This window comes from Saimiri boliviensis, chromosome 13 (genome assembly GCF_048565385.1).
Source record: "Saimiri boliviensis isolate mSaiBol1 chromosome 13, mSaiBol1.pri, whole genome shotgun sequence".
Taxonomy (NCBI): Eukaryota; Metazoa; Chordata; class Mammalia; order Primates; family Cebidae; genus Saimiri; species Saimiri boliviensis.
In genome coordinates this window covers 85,714,050-85,731,057 of record NC_133461.1, presented here as the reverse complement: position 1 = coordinate 85,731,057, position 17,008 = coordinate 85,714,050, and the positions used below count along the sequence as shown (strand labels likewise).

At 42.2% G+C, this 17,008-nt stretch overlaps 1 protein-coding gene across 2 annotated transcripts in view; it reads left to right on the top strand.

The window, feature by feature from the left end:
- Positions 1–6,707, top strand: part of DCTN6 (dynactin subunit 6) — a 31,164-nt gene extending 24,457 nt beyond the window's left edge. For both annotated transcript variants that reach the window (XM_003938088.4, XM_074383911.1), the window contains exons 4-7: positions 17–105; positions 2,229–2,276; positions 3,622–3,764; positions 6,238–6,707. In XM_003938088.4, the coding sequence (XP_003938137.1) occupies positions 17–105; positions 2,229–2,276; positions 3,622–3,764; positions 6,238–6,336 (379 nt within the window). In that variant the 3' untranslated portion in view covers positions 6,337–6,707. The remainder of the gene's footprint in view (positions 1–16; positions 106–2,228; positions 2,277–3,621; positions 3,765–6,237) is intronic.
- Positions 6,708–17,008: the final 10,301 nt, after the last annotated feature.

Genomic DNA, 17,008 nt, shown 5'->3' with positions numbered 1-17,008 from the left:
TCTCTTCTTTTTACAGTTACCCGGATAATATCACTCCTGACACTGAAGATCCAGAACCAAAACCTATGATCATTGGCACCAATAATGTGTTTGAAGTTGGCTGTTGTATCCTTTACAGTAATCTACCATAAATAATTCCTGGCTATCCTTTAGTACCTAAGTCTTCTCCTGTAGAAATTGTCAAATTGTCATAATCTGTCTATCAAATATACTTATATTCATAATACATATTATAATTACATTTTTAAAAGTAGGTCGGCCAGGCCAGGTGCAGTGGCTCATGCCTGTAATCCCAGCACATTGGAAATCTCAAGCAGACTTCACTTGACGGCAGAAGTTCAAGACCAGTCTGGCCAACATGGTGAAACTCCGTCTCTACTAAAAAAAAAAAAATTACAAAAAAGTAGCTGGGCACGGTGGCACACGTTTGTAATTCCAGCTACTCGGGAGGCTGAGGCAAGAGAATCACTTGAACTTGGGAGGAGGCAGAGGTTACAGTAAGCCAAAATTGTGCCGCTGCATTCCAACTCTGGTGACAGAGTGAGACTCCATCTAAATATAAATAAATAAATATAAATATAAATAAATAAATAAAAGTAGATCATCCAGCTCTTTGAACAGACTTATTGACAGTATACATATATATATATATATATATATATATTTTTTTTTTTTTTTTTTTTTGAGACGGAATTTTGCTCTTGTTATCCAGGCTGGAGTGTAATGGCGCAATCTCAGCTCACCGCAACCTCTGCCTCCTGGGTTCAGGCAATTCTCCTGCCTCAGTCTCCTGAATAGCTGGGATTAGAGGCACGCACCACCATGCCCAGCTAATTTTTTGTATTTTTAGTAGAGACGGGGTTTCACCGTGTTGACCAGGATGGTCTCGATCTCCTGACCTCGTGATCCACCCGCCTGAGCCTCCCAAAGTGCTGGGATTACAGGCTTGAGCCACCGCGCCCGGCGACAGTATATATTTTTTAAATGGTCCTTTCCGTTCCTGTAAATAATAGAGTAAAGTATGCTGTTTTTAGACAAACACAGAACACATATCTTTAGCTCAGCATTTTGAAAGTAACCACTTTTGCTGGTTCTACAGCGTGTTGACAGGTAGCAGTTGCTGAGTGACAGCAATGCCAACTTCTTTCTTGATTCAAGAGCCCCAGCTTTGTCAGCATGGTTCCTGTATAGTTTTAGGTTAGATAATCCATTGTCTGATTCCAGAAAATGGTGTGTAGGGGTGAAAATAGTCCATTATTTGTTTGTTGTCTTTTTTCCCCCATGAATGTCTCCAGTTCTTTTGTTTGATTTAGTACTCTAAAAAGATAGTAAAATTTTATCTTGTCCGCAAAACATAAAATATATAGTAGAAAATATTTAGAAGGAAAAATCTAAATGGTCAGCAATCGCAAGATATTTAAATAAATTGAAAACCACTAGGACCATTAAGCAGTCATTTTAAATTATATTTTTAAAGATTTTACTTTAACTTTTTTGAGACAGGGTCTTGCTCTGTCACCCAGGCTGCCTGCCGTGCAGTGGCACAATCATAGCTTACTGCAGCCTCATCTCCCAGACTCAAGCAGTCCTTCCATCTCAGCCTCCCAAGTAGCTGGGATTATAGGTGCATACCACCGTGCCCAGCTAGTTTTATTTTTGGTAGAGATGGCGTCTCACTGTGTTGCCCAGGCTGGTCTTGAATCCCTAGGCTCAAGTGATCCTCCCACCTTGGCCTCCCAGAGTGATGGGATTACAGATGTGTGCCACCCTGCCTGGCCTAAAGATTTTAATAGCATGGAGTAATGCTTGAAAATTTAAGTGAACTGAATAATCTATAAAAGTTTATACAGTTTGATTCCCACTTACATACAGGAAATTCTGTATGTTTATATAAAGATATATCAAACTTTTAACAGCGTTTAAGTGACTGGGTGATGGATAGTTTTAATTATCTTGAAATAATTGTGAAAACATTTTACTCATAAAATCAGGGTATAAGGTACTCATTTCTTTAAAAAACACAAGTCATTTATTTATACCTAGAGATATTTGTTTAAAGATTAAACCCTTACCAGGGATTACCCAGAGCAAAGAGTTCTGGCAAGGGTGAGCCTGCACGGCCCATCTGACGCCCCGTCCTCTGTCCCAGTGCAGTATAAGGACATACTATGTTAGTAGGGACTAAAGATGAACATATTTATAGTATTTCCCTAACTCTGGCTTTACAGATTCCCAAGCCATGAAGATGGGAGATAATAATGTCATTGAATCAAAAGGTAAGCTACGTTCAGAGTTTTGTCGTCAAAGCAGTGACCTCTTTTCTCTCTGTGGTGTCCTGGGAAGCAACCTAATACAAACGGTGGCAAGGTGGTGTGCCTGGAAGTGACCTGCAATCGCTGGCAAACTAATTCTTTGCCACTAAGGAACCTAATCTGGTTATGTGGTTATCTGGTAATGTGGTTAAATACATTACATTTAAAATCAGCTGTGTACATTTAAGGATTGAATTAAACCATAAAGTTTAAATGAAAGATTTGGAAAAGATTTCTACTGAATACTAATCTCTGGAATTTTAGTTGGTTAGAGTTGTTGTAGAATTAAAGGGGAAAAAAAAGTTACAGTTTCTCTAGCAGTTGCTTTCTTTAGTTTCAGGAATACTTTACCCTAGCCAAGCAGAAACAAGCATCATGTGCTCGTGAGTGGGACCAGACAGAAGATTACATAAAGTCACTGTCACTACTGGGAAGCCACTTTAAGAGCTTGTCCCGCTGAGGTCCAGAAAGAATCTGAATGATGACACTTCTTTAGAATAGTGGGTTATCTTTCTTGATCCTGAGTGGCATGAAAGAAAATACTTCTTTTTTAAATAATAAAATTATACTTTTTGTTAATCTACTTAATGGCTTTTATTTTAAATTGGATCATCAGTTAATATCCCTGCTTTCATCACGGGCATTTTTAATTGTATGCTTACCGTGCATCAAACCTGTGGTCAGCACTTTACATCTGTTATCTCATTATTCCTTCAACTGTGAAGTAGAGTGGCCTCTTCGTTTTATAGATAAACTTGAGCTTAGAGACTTTGCAGTGACTTTCCCCAGGTCACACAGATGGCAGCAGAGCTCCATTTTGAATCCATCTCACCCTGGCATGTACTGCCTGCCTCTGTGTTGTCCATATAAACTCCAAACAGAGTATTTTCTTTAACTTTTTTCTTAAGGCCAGTTTACACTTTTTTTTTTTGAGACGGAGTTTCGCTCTTGTTACCCAGGCTGGAGTGCAATGGCGCGATCTCGGCTCACCGCAACCTCCGCCTCCTGGGTTCAGGCAATTCTCCTGCCTCAGCCTCCTGAGTAGCTGGGATTACAGGCATGCGCCACCATGCGCAGCTAATTTTTTTGTATTTTTAGTAGAGACGGGATTTCACCATGTTGACCAGGATGGTCTCGATCTCTTGACCTCGTGATCCACCCGCCTCAGCCTCCCAAAGTGCTAGGATTACAGGCTTGAGCCACTGAGCCCGGCCAGTTTACACTTTTATACCTAAATCATCTTAGGAAATAAAAGTGTTGTTATCATTTGATGTCTTAAGTTGCAATTCTTTCTGTGTTTTTATTGCAGCATATGTAGGCAGAAATGTAATATTGACAAGTGGCTGCATCATTGGGGCTTGTTGCAACCTAAATACTTTTGAAGTCATCCCTGAGAATACAGTGATCTATGGTGCAGACTGCCTTCGTCGGGTGCAGACTGAGCGACCACAGGTACTAGAACCTCTCTTTAAAAATAGAGTTCTATCTGCTGATTTTCCCAAAATGGAATGTAATTGTCTTCATGAAGCAGCAGTACGCTATTTAAGAAGAACGCAATTAAAATAAAACAAAGAGGCCAGGCTCAGTGACTCATGCCTACAATCCTAGCACTTTGGGAGGCTGGGGCAAGAGGATGACTTGAGGCCAGGAATTTAAGACCAGCCTGGGCGACATAGTGAGACTCTCTCTACAAAAACTAGAAAAACTTAGCCAGGTATGGTGGAGCACGACTATAGTCCCAGCTACTGAGGAGGCTGAGGTGGGAAGATAACACATGAGTGTGAGGTTACTATGAGCCATGATCATGCCACCGTATTCTAACCTAAGCAACAGAGACCCCAACTCAAAAAAATAAATAAATAAAAATGAAACAGTGAGAAACATCCCGAAAACCAGGATTTAATTGCAGTTCAATCCCTAAAACCAGAATTTAATTACAGTTCAATTATTCAGTCTTTAAGTTAATATCAAAAATATATAAAAGGATGTTGATGACAAATCAGCTATTAGAAAAGGTCCAGAAATGTTACTCTTGATCTTGTGTGTTTTCACTGACAATCCGTCAACAAATTGTACAAGCCATATTGATTTACTCCTAAAATATCAGTCTTCAAGGGTAAGGAATGACCATACTACGTTTATGCTGTGCCTCTGACTGGAGTGTGTCTATTTAGTTTATTGTCATAGCTTCATAATAAACACAGCTTGTGAATAAGCAAGTGTGTTTGGATATTTTTCTGGCTTGAGAAATTATCTCCTCCTACAAACCCAGATCCAGAATAATGCAGAATGCATATTTGGAGTTTAATATTAGAGTAGGAGATGAAAAAAAGGAGATTTGGGCTTCCTTTGGACATAAGACATTTGTATGGCAGTTTTGAGCCTCGTTGCTGGGCACATTCAATATATATTCCTTTAGTTACCTAGTCTCCTTTTCCTTCCACTAAATAGTTTCAGGCACTGTGGGAGGCCAAGGCAGGATCACTTGAGCCCAGAAGGGAGTTCAAGACCAGCCTGGGAAACATGGTGAGACTCCATCTCTACAAAGAATAAAAAATAATGAGCTGGGCATGGTGGCATTCACCTGTAGTCCCAGCTACTTGAGAGCCTGAAGTGGGAGGATCGCTTGAGCCCAGGAGGTTATGGCTCCAGTAAGCTCTGTTTGTATAACTGCACTCCAGCCTGAGTGACAGAGTGAGACTTTGTCTCAAAAAAAGAAAAAAAAAAAAAAGAGTAGTTTCAAGACATTTATAGCTTTGCCTCTGATTCTTAGCCATATTTTATCAGAAATCAAAACTCCAGTTATTTCTGGGTTACTCTACTTCTGTAATGTTTGGCTTCATTATTATTATTATAATAAGCAAGTGTTACTCTATAGACTAAAAAGGAAATAAGATAAATCCAGTCATTTTTTTACCGTCTTTCTACATAACAGCAAAAATGACTGAAGACTGGGAAACGAAGTTGGTGTGGGGAAGGGAGTTTAGAATTAAGTGAGCAAGAATATCCAAAATTTAATATTTCATAGTACACAATATTATCTTCCAAATTTCACTGATCATAAGGATTACATAGAGGTTTTTATTAAAAATAAAGATTCCCCAGACTTATTGAGTCACTGTGCTAGGGCAGGAGCCTAAAAATCCGTATTTTTCACAAGTACTGTGGTGAGTTTTACAATCAGGAAAATTTGGGCAATACTGGTATATGAAGAGTGAAGATTAGACAGGTGTATCCAAGTACACCACAGCTGTGTGGCTCTGTAAGTCATGTGGAAAACAAAATACTCTGGGTGTTTTACTTACGTGGTCTTCTGTGTTGGAACTTTTAACTTTTCAGAAGCCAGGATGAAATCTACAAAAGCGAGTTTGAAAACTGATTTCTGTATATTTTTATATAAATATATAAAGTCTGTTGGCTTTTTCTTGTAACCAAACTTAGTATGTGTTCATTGTAAATTAAAAAAAAAAAACAAGCAAGTAAGCCAAAATGATCAGTGAAAGTCACCTATAATTCCACAGCTTATTAATAACCATTGCAACTTTTTTTTTTTTTTTTTGGAAACAGAGTCTGGCTCTGTCACCCAAGCTGGAGTACAGTGGTGCAATCATGGCTCACTGCAGCCTCAACCTCCTGGGCTCTAACAATCAACCTCCAACCCCCACCACCCTGTTTCCACCTCAGCCTCCCAAGTAGCTATGACTACAGGGGGCATGCCACCACACACAGCTAATTTTTAAATTTTTTGTAGTGATGGGATCTCCCTATGTTGCTCAGGCTGGTCTGGAGCTCCTGGGCTCAAATCATCCTCCTGTCTGGGCCTCCCAGTGTTGAGATTACAGGCATGAGCCAGCACGCCTGGTTCCTGCGTGGTACTTTTGACTTTGCTTTCTACCAGTCAGTCTTAATTGTCTTATCTTTTTAGCCCCAGACACTACAGCTGGATTTCTTGATGAAAATCTTGCCAAATTACCACCACCTAAAGAAGACTATGAAAGGAAGCTCAACTCCAGTAAAGAACTAAGAACAGTAGATGACATGAAGATAACATTTTTGTCTTTGACCACTGTCTTTTGAATGGGCCACAGTGTTTATGTACTCTTAGCAACTCACGGGATAATACATGTTGACTTTATTTTGTAAAATTGGGTTGAGAGGAAAGTAATGGATTTTCATTGTAACTGTCCTTTATAATTTATATAAAATGTATTATTTTCCTATATCTTTGCTTCTTTTCTGATAATTTACAGATTTAGCTTTTCTTTCGTTATATAAACTGCTAGCCACAAATTTTAGTTATGTAAAAGACTACCCATGACAAGAAAGGACATATTGTCATGTATTTACATTCTAGCATAGACTAAACTGAATAAAAATGCTGATAACAATCTTTAATGAGCATACTTTAATCAGTTTTTCTACTTGAATTAATCTTTTCTCTTAATTTTTATTATGTACTAGTTGTATTAAAGCTAATGTGTTAAACTTTTCCTCTTATGGATTTGTAACTGTTTAAAATTTCAGGTGAAATTTTAGTAGCTATTGATTAATTTAGACTTCATTTTGTTTTTAAGAAAAACACAGTTTTTTCTTTTTGGTAAAACAAAAATAATCAGGGAAAGATGTCCTCAGTAGAATACAAATTAGTGGCATTCTTGGGCTTCTGAGGACAATGAAACTAAAAGAGATTTTGAAATTTATATAAATTCATTAAATTATTAATATTTTAGCATCACACTAATCACTAATCATTGAACTTTATTATTCTGTTTATCTAATTATGTAGTGAGCAAAATGTTGAGTATTTTATAATTCCAAATTTTTAAAATAATTCAAGTGTATATATTTACTGGAACATACTTCTCAGCTTTTTAATTAGTAGATATTGACTAATACTAAGTTAGTAAAACACTAAGATATTTTCTCAAAATTTAATTTTAATTTATTTATTTTAGAGACAAGGATGTTACGTGTTACCCAGACTGAAGTGCAGTGGCACAATCTTGGCTCACATGGATCACTTGACCTCCTCAAGCTCAAGTGATCCTCCTGTCTCAACCTCTTTTTTGTTTTTTTTTTTTTTGACACAGAGTTTCCCTCTTGTTACCCAGGCTGGAGTGCAATGGCGCGATCTCGGCTCACCGCAACCTCCGCCTCCTGGGTTCAGGCAATTCTCCTGCCTCAGCCTCCTGAGTGGGTGGGATTACAGGCACGTGCCACCATGCCCAGCTAATTTTTTTTTTTAGTATTTTTAGTAGAGACGGGGTTTCACCATGTTGACCAGGACGGTCTCAATCTCTCGACCTCGTGATCCACCCGCCTCGGCCTCCCAAAGTGCTGGGATTAGAGGCTTGAGCCACCGCGCCCGGCCCTCAACCTCTTAAGTAGCTCGGACTACAGGCATAAGCCACCATGCCTGGCTTATGGTGGCCAAAGTGACCTCTGGTCATCCTCACTGCTCCTTATACACTAATTATAATGCATTAGCATGCTAAAATACACTCCTACCAGTGCCATGACAGTTTATAGATGCCATGACAACATCAGAAAATTACCTCTGGTTTAAAAAGGGGAAGAACCTTCAGTTTTAAGAATTGTCCACCCCATCCCAGAAAACTCATGAATAATCCACCTCTTGTTTAGTACATAATCAAGAAATCCCATGATGCTGCTCTGCCTATGGTGTGGCCATTCTTTTTTCCTTTTTATTCCTTTACTTTCTTCTTCTTCTTCTTCTTCTTTTTTTTTTTTTTTTTTTTTTTGATATGGAGTCAGTCTGTTGCCCAGGCTGGAGTGCAGTGGCAAGATCTCAGCTCACTGCAACCTCTGTGCTCTGGGTTCAAGCGATTCTCCTGCCTCAGCCTCTCGAGATTACAGGCACCTGCCACCGCACCCGGCTGATTTTGTGTTTTTAGTAGAGATGGGGTTTCACCATTTTGGCCAGGCTGGTCTTGAACTCCTGACCTTGTGATCCACCTGCCTCGGCCTCCCAAAGTCCTTTACTTTTTTTTTTTTTTTTTTTTTGAGACGAAGTTTCGCTCTTGTTACCCAGGCTGGAGTGCAATGGCGCGATCTCGGCTCACCGCAACCTCCGCCTCCTGGGTTCAGGCAATTCTCCTGCCTCAGCCTCCCAAGTAGATGGGATTATAGGCACGTGCCACCATGCCCAGCTAATTTTTTGTATTTTTAGTAGAGACAGGGTTTCACCATGTTGACCAGGTTGGTCTCGATCTCTCGACCTTGTGATCCACCCGCCTTGGCCTCCCAAAGTGCTGGGATTACAGGCTTGAGCCACCGCGCCCGGCCTACTTTCTTGATAAACTTGCTTTCACTTTCCTCTATAGACTCATCCTGAATTCTTTCTTGTGCGAGATCCAAGAAGCCTCTCTTGGGGTCTGGATTGGGATCCCTTTCCAGTAACACATGTACTAAATGTGTGTGCCTTTTCTCCTCTTAATCTCTTCTCAGTTCATTTCATAGACTCAGATTAATTGAAACTTCGGAGGGCTGTGGGAAAGTACTCTTCACCCCTACAAGGCAAAACAATAGGGAAATTTAAAAAGAGTTCTTTGATCTTCCCATTGAATTCAATAAGAATTACCCAAAGGGGGACCCCATGCTGGGGCTCCAGGTCATTTATACAAAACTTTAAATTGGGTCTGCTTGGTTTTTTGTTTGTTTGTTTGTTTGTTTGTTTTTTGAGATAGAGTTTTGCTCTTGTTACCCACGCTGGACTGCAGTGGCACGATCTCAGCTCACCGCAACCTCCGCCTCCTGGGTTCAAGCAATTCTCCTGCCTCAGCCTCCCGAGTAGCTGGGACTACAGGTGCGTGCCGCTACGCCCAGCTAATTTTTCTATTTTTAGTAGAGATGAGGTTTCACCATGTTGACCAGGATGGTCTCGATCTCTTGACCTCGTGATCCACCTGCCTCGGCCTCCCAAAGTGCTGGGATTACAGGCATGAGCTACCACTTCCGGCCAGTTTGTTTATTTTTTTAAAGAGACAGTGTCTTAGGCCGGGCGCGGTGGCTCAAGCCTGTAATCCCAGCATTTTGGGAGGCCGAGGCGGGTGGATCACGAGGTCAAGAGATCGACACCATCCTGATCAACATGGTGAAACCCCGTCTCTACTAAAAATACAAAACATTAGCTGGGCGTGGTGGCACGTGTCTGTAATCCCAGCTACTCAGGAGGCTGAGGCAGGAGAATTGCCTGAACCCAGGAGGCGGAGGTTGCGGTGAGCCGAGATTGCGTCATTGCACTCCAGCCTGGGTAACAAGAGTGAAACTGTCTCAAAAAAAAAAAAAAAGAGACAGTGTCTTGCTGTCTTGCCCTGGCTGGAGTGCAAGTGGCACGATCATAGCTCACTGCAGTCTCAAACACCCGGACTCACACAGTTCTCCTGCCTTAGCCTTTTAAGACACTAGGACTACAGGCCTGTGCCATCATGCCCAGCTGAATCTTCCATATTTTTGTAGAGGAGCAGGTCTTGCTATATGGCCCAGGCTGGTCTTGAATGCATGCCCTCAAGCAGTCCTCTTGTCTCAGCTTCCCAAAGTGCTGGGATTACAGGTGTGAGCCATTGTGCCCAGTCTGGGTCTGCTTGTTACAACTAATTAACTGTAGTGGTAATTTGCGGTGATGTTTTGGTCTGTATTTTTGTGTGTGTTATACTGGTAAAAGTAATATATTAAGGCCGGGCATGGTGGCTCAAGCCTGTAATCCCAGCACTTTGGGAGGCCGAGGCGGGTGGATCACGAGGTCAAGATATCGAGACCATCCTGCTCAACATGGTGAAACCCCATCTCTACTAAAAATACAAAACATTAGCTGGGCATGGTGGCACATGCCTGTAATCCCAGCTACTCAGGAGGCTGAGGCAGGAGAATTGCCTGAACCCAGGAGGCGGAGGTTGCGGTGAACCGAGATTGCGCCATTGCACTCCAGCCTGGGTAACAAGAGTGAAACTCCATCTCAAACAAACAAAAAAAATGTATATATATAAATAATTTCATTTTACACAATTCAGGAGATGAGGAGAAAACACTTCTGATTCCATGGGCCCACATCAAGCAACACCACTCTAATCATTTTGGGGCCAATTTATATGTACAATCCAAGGTGAATGAAGATCTCAGACACACATGCATTTCAAGCTTCATAATCCCCATGTAGACCTGCTGTTTTAACACAAGAGGGCGCCAGTAGACAGGCTAGTCCCCCTAACAGTATGTAGCAAATGGGTGCTCTTGGAGAATTTCATTTATTTTTATTTGAAAACAGGGCCTGGCTCTGTTGCCCAGGCTGGAGTGCAGGGGTGTGAACACTACTCACTGCAGCCTCAACCTCCTGGGCTTAAGCAATCCTCCTGCCTCAGCCTCCCGAGTAGCTGGGACCACAGGCTTGTGCTACCAAGCCCAGGTAAATTTTTAATTTTTTTGTGGAGATGGGAGTCTCCCTATATTGCCCAGGATGGTCTCAAACTCCTGGGCTCAAGTTATCTGTCTGCCTGGGCCTCCCAAAGTGCTGGTATTACAGGCATGAGTCATCGCTCCTTCTGACCCATTTTAAGGATCCTTTAGACTTTAATACTTTATTTTTAAAAACTAGGAGCAGCCAGGCGTGGTGGCTCACACCTGTAATCCCAGCACTTTGGGAAGCTGAGGCGGGTGGATCACGAGATCAAGAGATCAAGACCATCCTGGTCTACATGGTAAAACCCCATCTCTACTAAAAATACAAAAAATTAGCTGGTCATGGTGGTGTGTGCCTGTAATCCCAGCTACTTGGGAGGCTGAGGCAGGAGAATTGTCTGAACCCTGGAGGCAGAGGTTGCGGTGAGCCGAGATCACGCCATTGCACTCCAGCCTGGGTAACAAGAGCGAAACTCCATCTCAAAAAACAAAACAAAACAAAAAACTAGGAGCAGTTCCTTTCCTGTCTACTTTAAAGGGTGTTGTATTTAATATTTTAGACCCTTTAGCTGGGACTAGGTTCATGATACTAAATACATGCAAATACAGGATCAGGCTCTGAGAAGAGAAGCGTTGTCAGGCCTGCTAGAATCCTGGCCAAGAATGGATTGGCCAAGCCTTCGTTGTCAGCGTTCCTCTCACAGGGTTTCAGTATTGCTCACCTTCATGCAAGTTCGAGTGGTGCTAGATTCCTGAATTTAGATTTTCTTTTCTTCTTTTTAAAATTTTTAGTGATAGGGACTCACCATGTTGACCAGGCTGGTCTTGAACTCCTGGGCTCAAGTAACCCTCCTGCCTCAGCCTCCCAACGTGCTGGGATTACTGGTGTGAGCCACCACGCCCTGCCTAGATTTTCCATTTCTTAAACGAACTTAGTTTTCATTAGCTACCTGTATAGTTCAGACTTTTGAGCCAGACTTAATGGCTGATGCTCAGAGCCCAAATTTCCCCTACTAGGAAGTCGTCTGCTTCTTAGTGGGCTAATCACTGCCCTCCTTGAGTTGTATGTTTTCCTAAAAATCAGTTGTATTTGTCTGGGTGTGGTGGCTTATACCTGTAATCCCAGAACTTTGGGAGGGTGAGGTGGGTGGATCACTTGATGCCAGTCCATGACCAGCCTGGCCAATATGATAAAACCCTGTCTCTACTAAGTAGACAAAAGTTAGTGGGGCATGGTCATGGGCCCCTGTAATCCCAGCAACTCAGGAGGCTGAGGCAGGAAAATCACTCAAGCCCAGGAGGTGGAGGTTGCAGTGAGCTGAGATTGCAGAGCTGCACTCCCACCTGGGCAACAGAGCAAGACTCCATCTCAAAAAAAAAAAAAAAAAAAAAAAAAAAAAAAAAAAAAATTAGTTGAATTTGTTCCAAAACTTGTTTATGCAAGTTGTACTTAATAGCTATGTAATTTAATTCAATATTACCAAAATCAAACAATTATGAGTGTGAAGAGAGTAATCTCTATGAAAATAAATTGAAAACTTGGGAAAGATCTGATAAAGACATGTTATTAAAGAAAAAAATGCTGTGAAATTAGGTGTGGGCAAAGCAACCATGAATGTTTGGGAGAGAGAGAGAAGTGTCAAAATATAGGACTTTGCCCTCATTTTGCTTCAGAAGAGTCTTGAGTCCTCATTCTACTGAAGCTGAAATTGATAATGCTACTTGCTGTGCTAATCAATGTCCTCTGTGCAGCCCCCATTATCAGACCCACACTCAAAGAAAAGGTCTTAGCCTGACATCAAAGGAATGGCGGGTAGATACACCTGTTTATGTTTTAAATTAAAAATAAAAATTTAAAGATATATATTAAAATTTTATGAAGCCCCACATAGCTGACTTTTTTCTTGAACCAAGTATAGATTCTGACTGTGGCAGGTGCAGTGGCTCATGCCTGTAATCCCAGCACTTTAGGAGGCCGAGTTGGGTGGATTGTTTGAGCCCAGGAGTTTGAGACCAGCCTGGCCAACATAGTGAGACCTCATCTCTGTAAAAAAAAAAAAAAAAAAGAAGAATCAGGATTTCTTTCTTTTTTTTTTTTTTTTTTTTTTGAGAAGGAGTTACACTCTTGTTACCCAGGCTAGAGTGCAATGGCGCAATCTCGGCTCACCACATCCTCCGCCTCCTGGGTTCAGGCAATTCTTCTGCCTCAGCCTCCTGAGTAGCTGGGATTATAGGCACGCGCCACCATGCCCAGCTAATTTTTTTGTATTTTTAGTAGTGACGGGGTTTCACCATGTTGACCAGGATGGTCTCGATCTCTTGACCTCATGATCCACCCGCTTCAGCCTCCCAAAGTGCTGGAATTACAGGCTTGAGCCACCACGCCCGGCCCTTTTTTTTTTTTTTTTTTTGAGACAGAGTTGTGCTCTTGTTACCCAGGCTGGAGTGCAATGGCACGATCTTGGCTTACCACAACCTCTGCTTTCTGGGTTCAGGCAATTCTCCTGCCTCAGCCTCCTGAGTAGCTGGGACTACAGGCACATGCCACCATGCCCAGCTAATTTTTTGTATTTTTAATAGAGACGGGGTTTCACCACATCGACCAGGATGGTCTCGATCTCTTGACCTCATGATCCACCCGCCTCAGCCTCCCAAAGTGCTGGGATTACACACGTGAGCCACCTTGCCCGGCCAAGAATCAGGATTTCTAAAGTACAGTTCCAGGAGCTGCCAAACAGTGGTATAAGGAAGTGAATTGCCTGGGCCGCAACATATCCTGAGTGTCAGTGACACATGTATACTTTCAAATAAATATCCTCAGTTTTGTGAAGATTACACTTGAAAGTCCTTTATCTGTAGGCTAGCTGTGCTTGATTGTAACAGAACAGATTTTTTAGAACTTAATCATCATTATTCTATCTGTATTAGTCTGTTTTTACACTGCTGATAAAGACATACCCAAGACTGGTCAATTTACAAAAGAAAGAGGTTTATTGGACTTAACATGTTGCATATGGCTGGAAGGCCTCACAATCATGGCAGAAGGTGAAAGGCACGTCTCACGTGGCAGCAGACAAGAGAAGAAGGCTTGTGCAGGGAAACTCCCTTTTTTTTTTCAGATGGAGTTTTGCTTTTTTGCCCAGGCTAAAGTGTAGTGGCAGGCTCTCAGCTCACTGCAACCTCCACTTCCCAGGTTCAAGTGATTCTCCTGCCTCAGCCTCCTGAGTAGCTGGGACTACAGGCGAATGCCACCATGCCCACCTAATTTTTTTTGTATTTTTTTTTAGTAGAGATGGGTTTTCTCCATGTTGGCCAAGATGGTCTCAATCTCCTGACCTCATGAACCGCCTGCCTCGGCCTCTCAAAGTGTTGGGATTACAGGTGTGAGCCACTGCGCCCACCTGAAACTCCTGTTTTTAAAACCATCAGATTTCTTGAGACTGACTTACTATCACAAGAGCAGCACAGGAAAGACTCACCCCCATGATTCAATCACCTCCCTCCAGGTTCCTCCCAAAACATGTAGGAATTGTGGGAGCTGCAATTCAAGATGAGATTTAGGTGGGGACACATAAATTGTTCTGTTAAAGAACAATTTCAAGTCTTTCAACTTGTCCTGCAACTGTGCCTAAAATGTGTTCCCTTTTTACTTAAAGCTACCTGGCACAGCTGTAGATGTGTAATATATTTTGCTTAAATGCTTAGCATGAAAGGGAAGACTTCCACTTTAGGTTCTCTATAACCAGCAAACTTTTGCCATCATGTTCTTTTTCTTTTTTCTTTTCTTTTCTTTCTTTCTTTTTTTTTTTTTTTGAGATGGCGTTTTGCTCTTGCTGACCCGCTGGCGTGCAATGGCACAATCTTGGCGCACCACAGCCTCCACCTCCCAGGTTTGTGCAATTCTCAGGCCTCATCCTCCTAAATTGCTGGGATTACAGGCATGTGCCATCATGCCCGGCTAATTTTGTACTTTTAGTAGAGACGGAGTTTCTACATGTTGGTCTGGCTGGTCTCAAACTCCCAACCTCAACCTCTCGCCTCGGCCTCCCAAAGTGCTGGGATTACAGGTGTGAGCCACTGCACCTGGCCCATCATGTTCAATAGACTTCGTAATCAGAAAAAAAAAATGACCATACTGAATCCCAGACGGCATTTTTGTTATTGTTGTTTTGAGAAAGGGTCTCACTCTGTGGCTCAGGTAGAAGTACAGTGTCACGATCATGGCTCACTGGAGCCTTGACTTCCCAGGCTCACATGATCCTTCCACCTCAGCCTCTCAATTAGCCCAGCTAAACAGCTGATTCCAATTCAGTGTGTAGGAATGGTGAGGGAACCCAGAGAGGATACTCACTTTGAGAAAGGAGGGAAGTTTCACAGAAGAGGTTTTAGTCTGTTCTCGTGCTGCTAATAAAGACATATCTGAGCTGGGCGCGGTGGATCACGCCTGTAATCCCAGCACTTTGGGAGGCCGAGGCGGGTGGATCATGAGGTCAAGAGATCGAGACCATCCTGGTCAACATGGTGAAAACCCATCTCTACTAAAAATACAAAACATTAGCTGGGCATGGTGGTGCGTGCCTGTAATCCCAGCTACTCTGGAGGCTAAGGTAGGAGAATTGCCTGAACCCAGGAGGTGGAGGTTGCGGTGAGCCGAGATCGCGCCATTGCACTCCAGCCTGGGTAACAAGATAGAAACTCTGTCTCAAAAAAAAAAAAAAAAAAAAAAAAGACACACCTGAGACTGGGTAATTTATCAAGGAAAGAGGTTTAATTGGGTAACTACCATCTAATCAGCTGCCAGCTGAATAAAGCAGGCAGGAGAAGATGAAAGAGCAGACTTGCTGAGTCTTCTGGCCTCCATCTTTCTCCCGGGCTGGATGCTTCCTGACCTCGTTCTTCAGCTTTTGGACACTTGGACTTACGCCAGTGGTTTGCCAGGCACTCTCAGGCCTTTGGCCACAGACTGAAGGCTGCACTGTCAGCTTCCCTACTTTTGAGGTTTTGAGACTCAGACTGAACCACCACTACCTTCCTTGCTCCTCAACTTGCAGGCGGCCTATCATGGGACTCTACCTGGTGATCGTGTGAGTCGATTCTCCTTAATAAAATCCCTTTTGTATATACATCTATCCTGTTCTGTCCTGCTAGAGAGCCCTGACTAATAAAAGTCTGGAAAAGGGTCTCTTTTTTTTGAGACAGAGTTTCGCTCTTGTTGCCCGGGCTGGAGTGCAATGGCACAACCTTGGCTCAGCATAACCTCTGCCTCCCGGGTTCCAGTGATTCTCTTGCCTCAGCCTCCCGAGTAGCTCGGACTACAGATATGTACCACCACACCCGGATAACTTTGTATTTTTAGTAGAGACAGGGTTTCTCCATGTTGGTCAGGCTGGTCTCAAACTCCTGTCCTCAGGTGATCCCCCTGCCTCAGCCTCCCAAAGTGCTGGGATTACAAGTGTGAGCCACTGCACCCAGCAGGAAAAGGGTCTTTCAACCAAAAGAAGCAATTTAACAATAGTTACTAATGTTCTATACTAATCATCGAGATAAGAAATTTATGGTTACCTACTGTGTGCGAGGCATTTTCCTAGGTTCTTTAAATGGATTGTCTTACTAAAAGCTCACAAAAACCTTATGATTAGATACCACTAATATCTGATTCTCCAATGGGGAAATCGTATCAGGGGATCAAATATAATAACTTGCCCAGGGTTAAGTGGTGAGTAGTACAGCCTGGATTCAAATACAGACAGTCTGACTTGAATACCTATGAAGACTAAGCTTTGATTTTTTTTTTTTTTAATCTTGCCCAAATTCCTATGTAAGAGACCTGGGGAGTCATGCCCTACAAACCATTAATTCTCATCAGCTGTGTTTTATTTAACCCTCTATATCATGACTTACTTTCCGACCTGACTCAGGCATAACATCACAAGACAAGGAAGAAAATCAAAATATTTTACCCAAAACACGTTTCTTTGCTGTATCTTGATATGACCTGGCAAAGCTATTCTTTCTGGGGGAAAATTTGCATCTGTGAAGAATCTCTATTAGCATAGCTAGATCTTTTTCTTCCAGATCCTCCCAATCTTGAAGAGATTAACTAAAACTCTAGCCCCTTTTAAACATCTGAATAGGAAACATTTGTCATCTATTGTGTCTCAGGGCAGCCACTTGAAGACTTCAAGAGGACTTTGATTTCCACAATTTTTTATTCTAACCTGAACATTTCCTTTCTATTGATCCCAGGTCTTTAGACAAACTCAACCAACTGTCAACCAGAA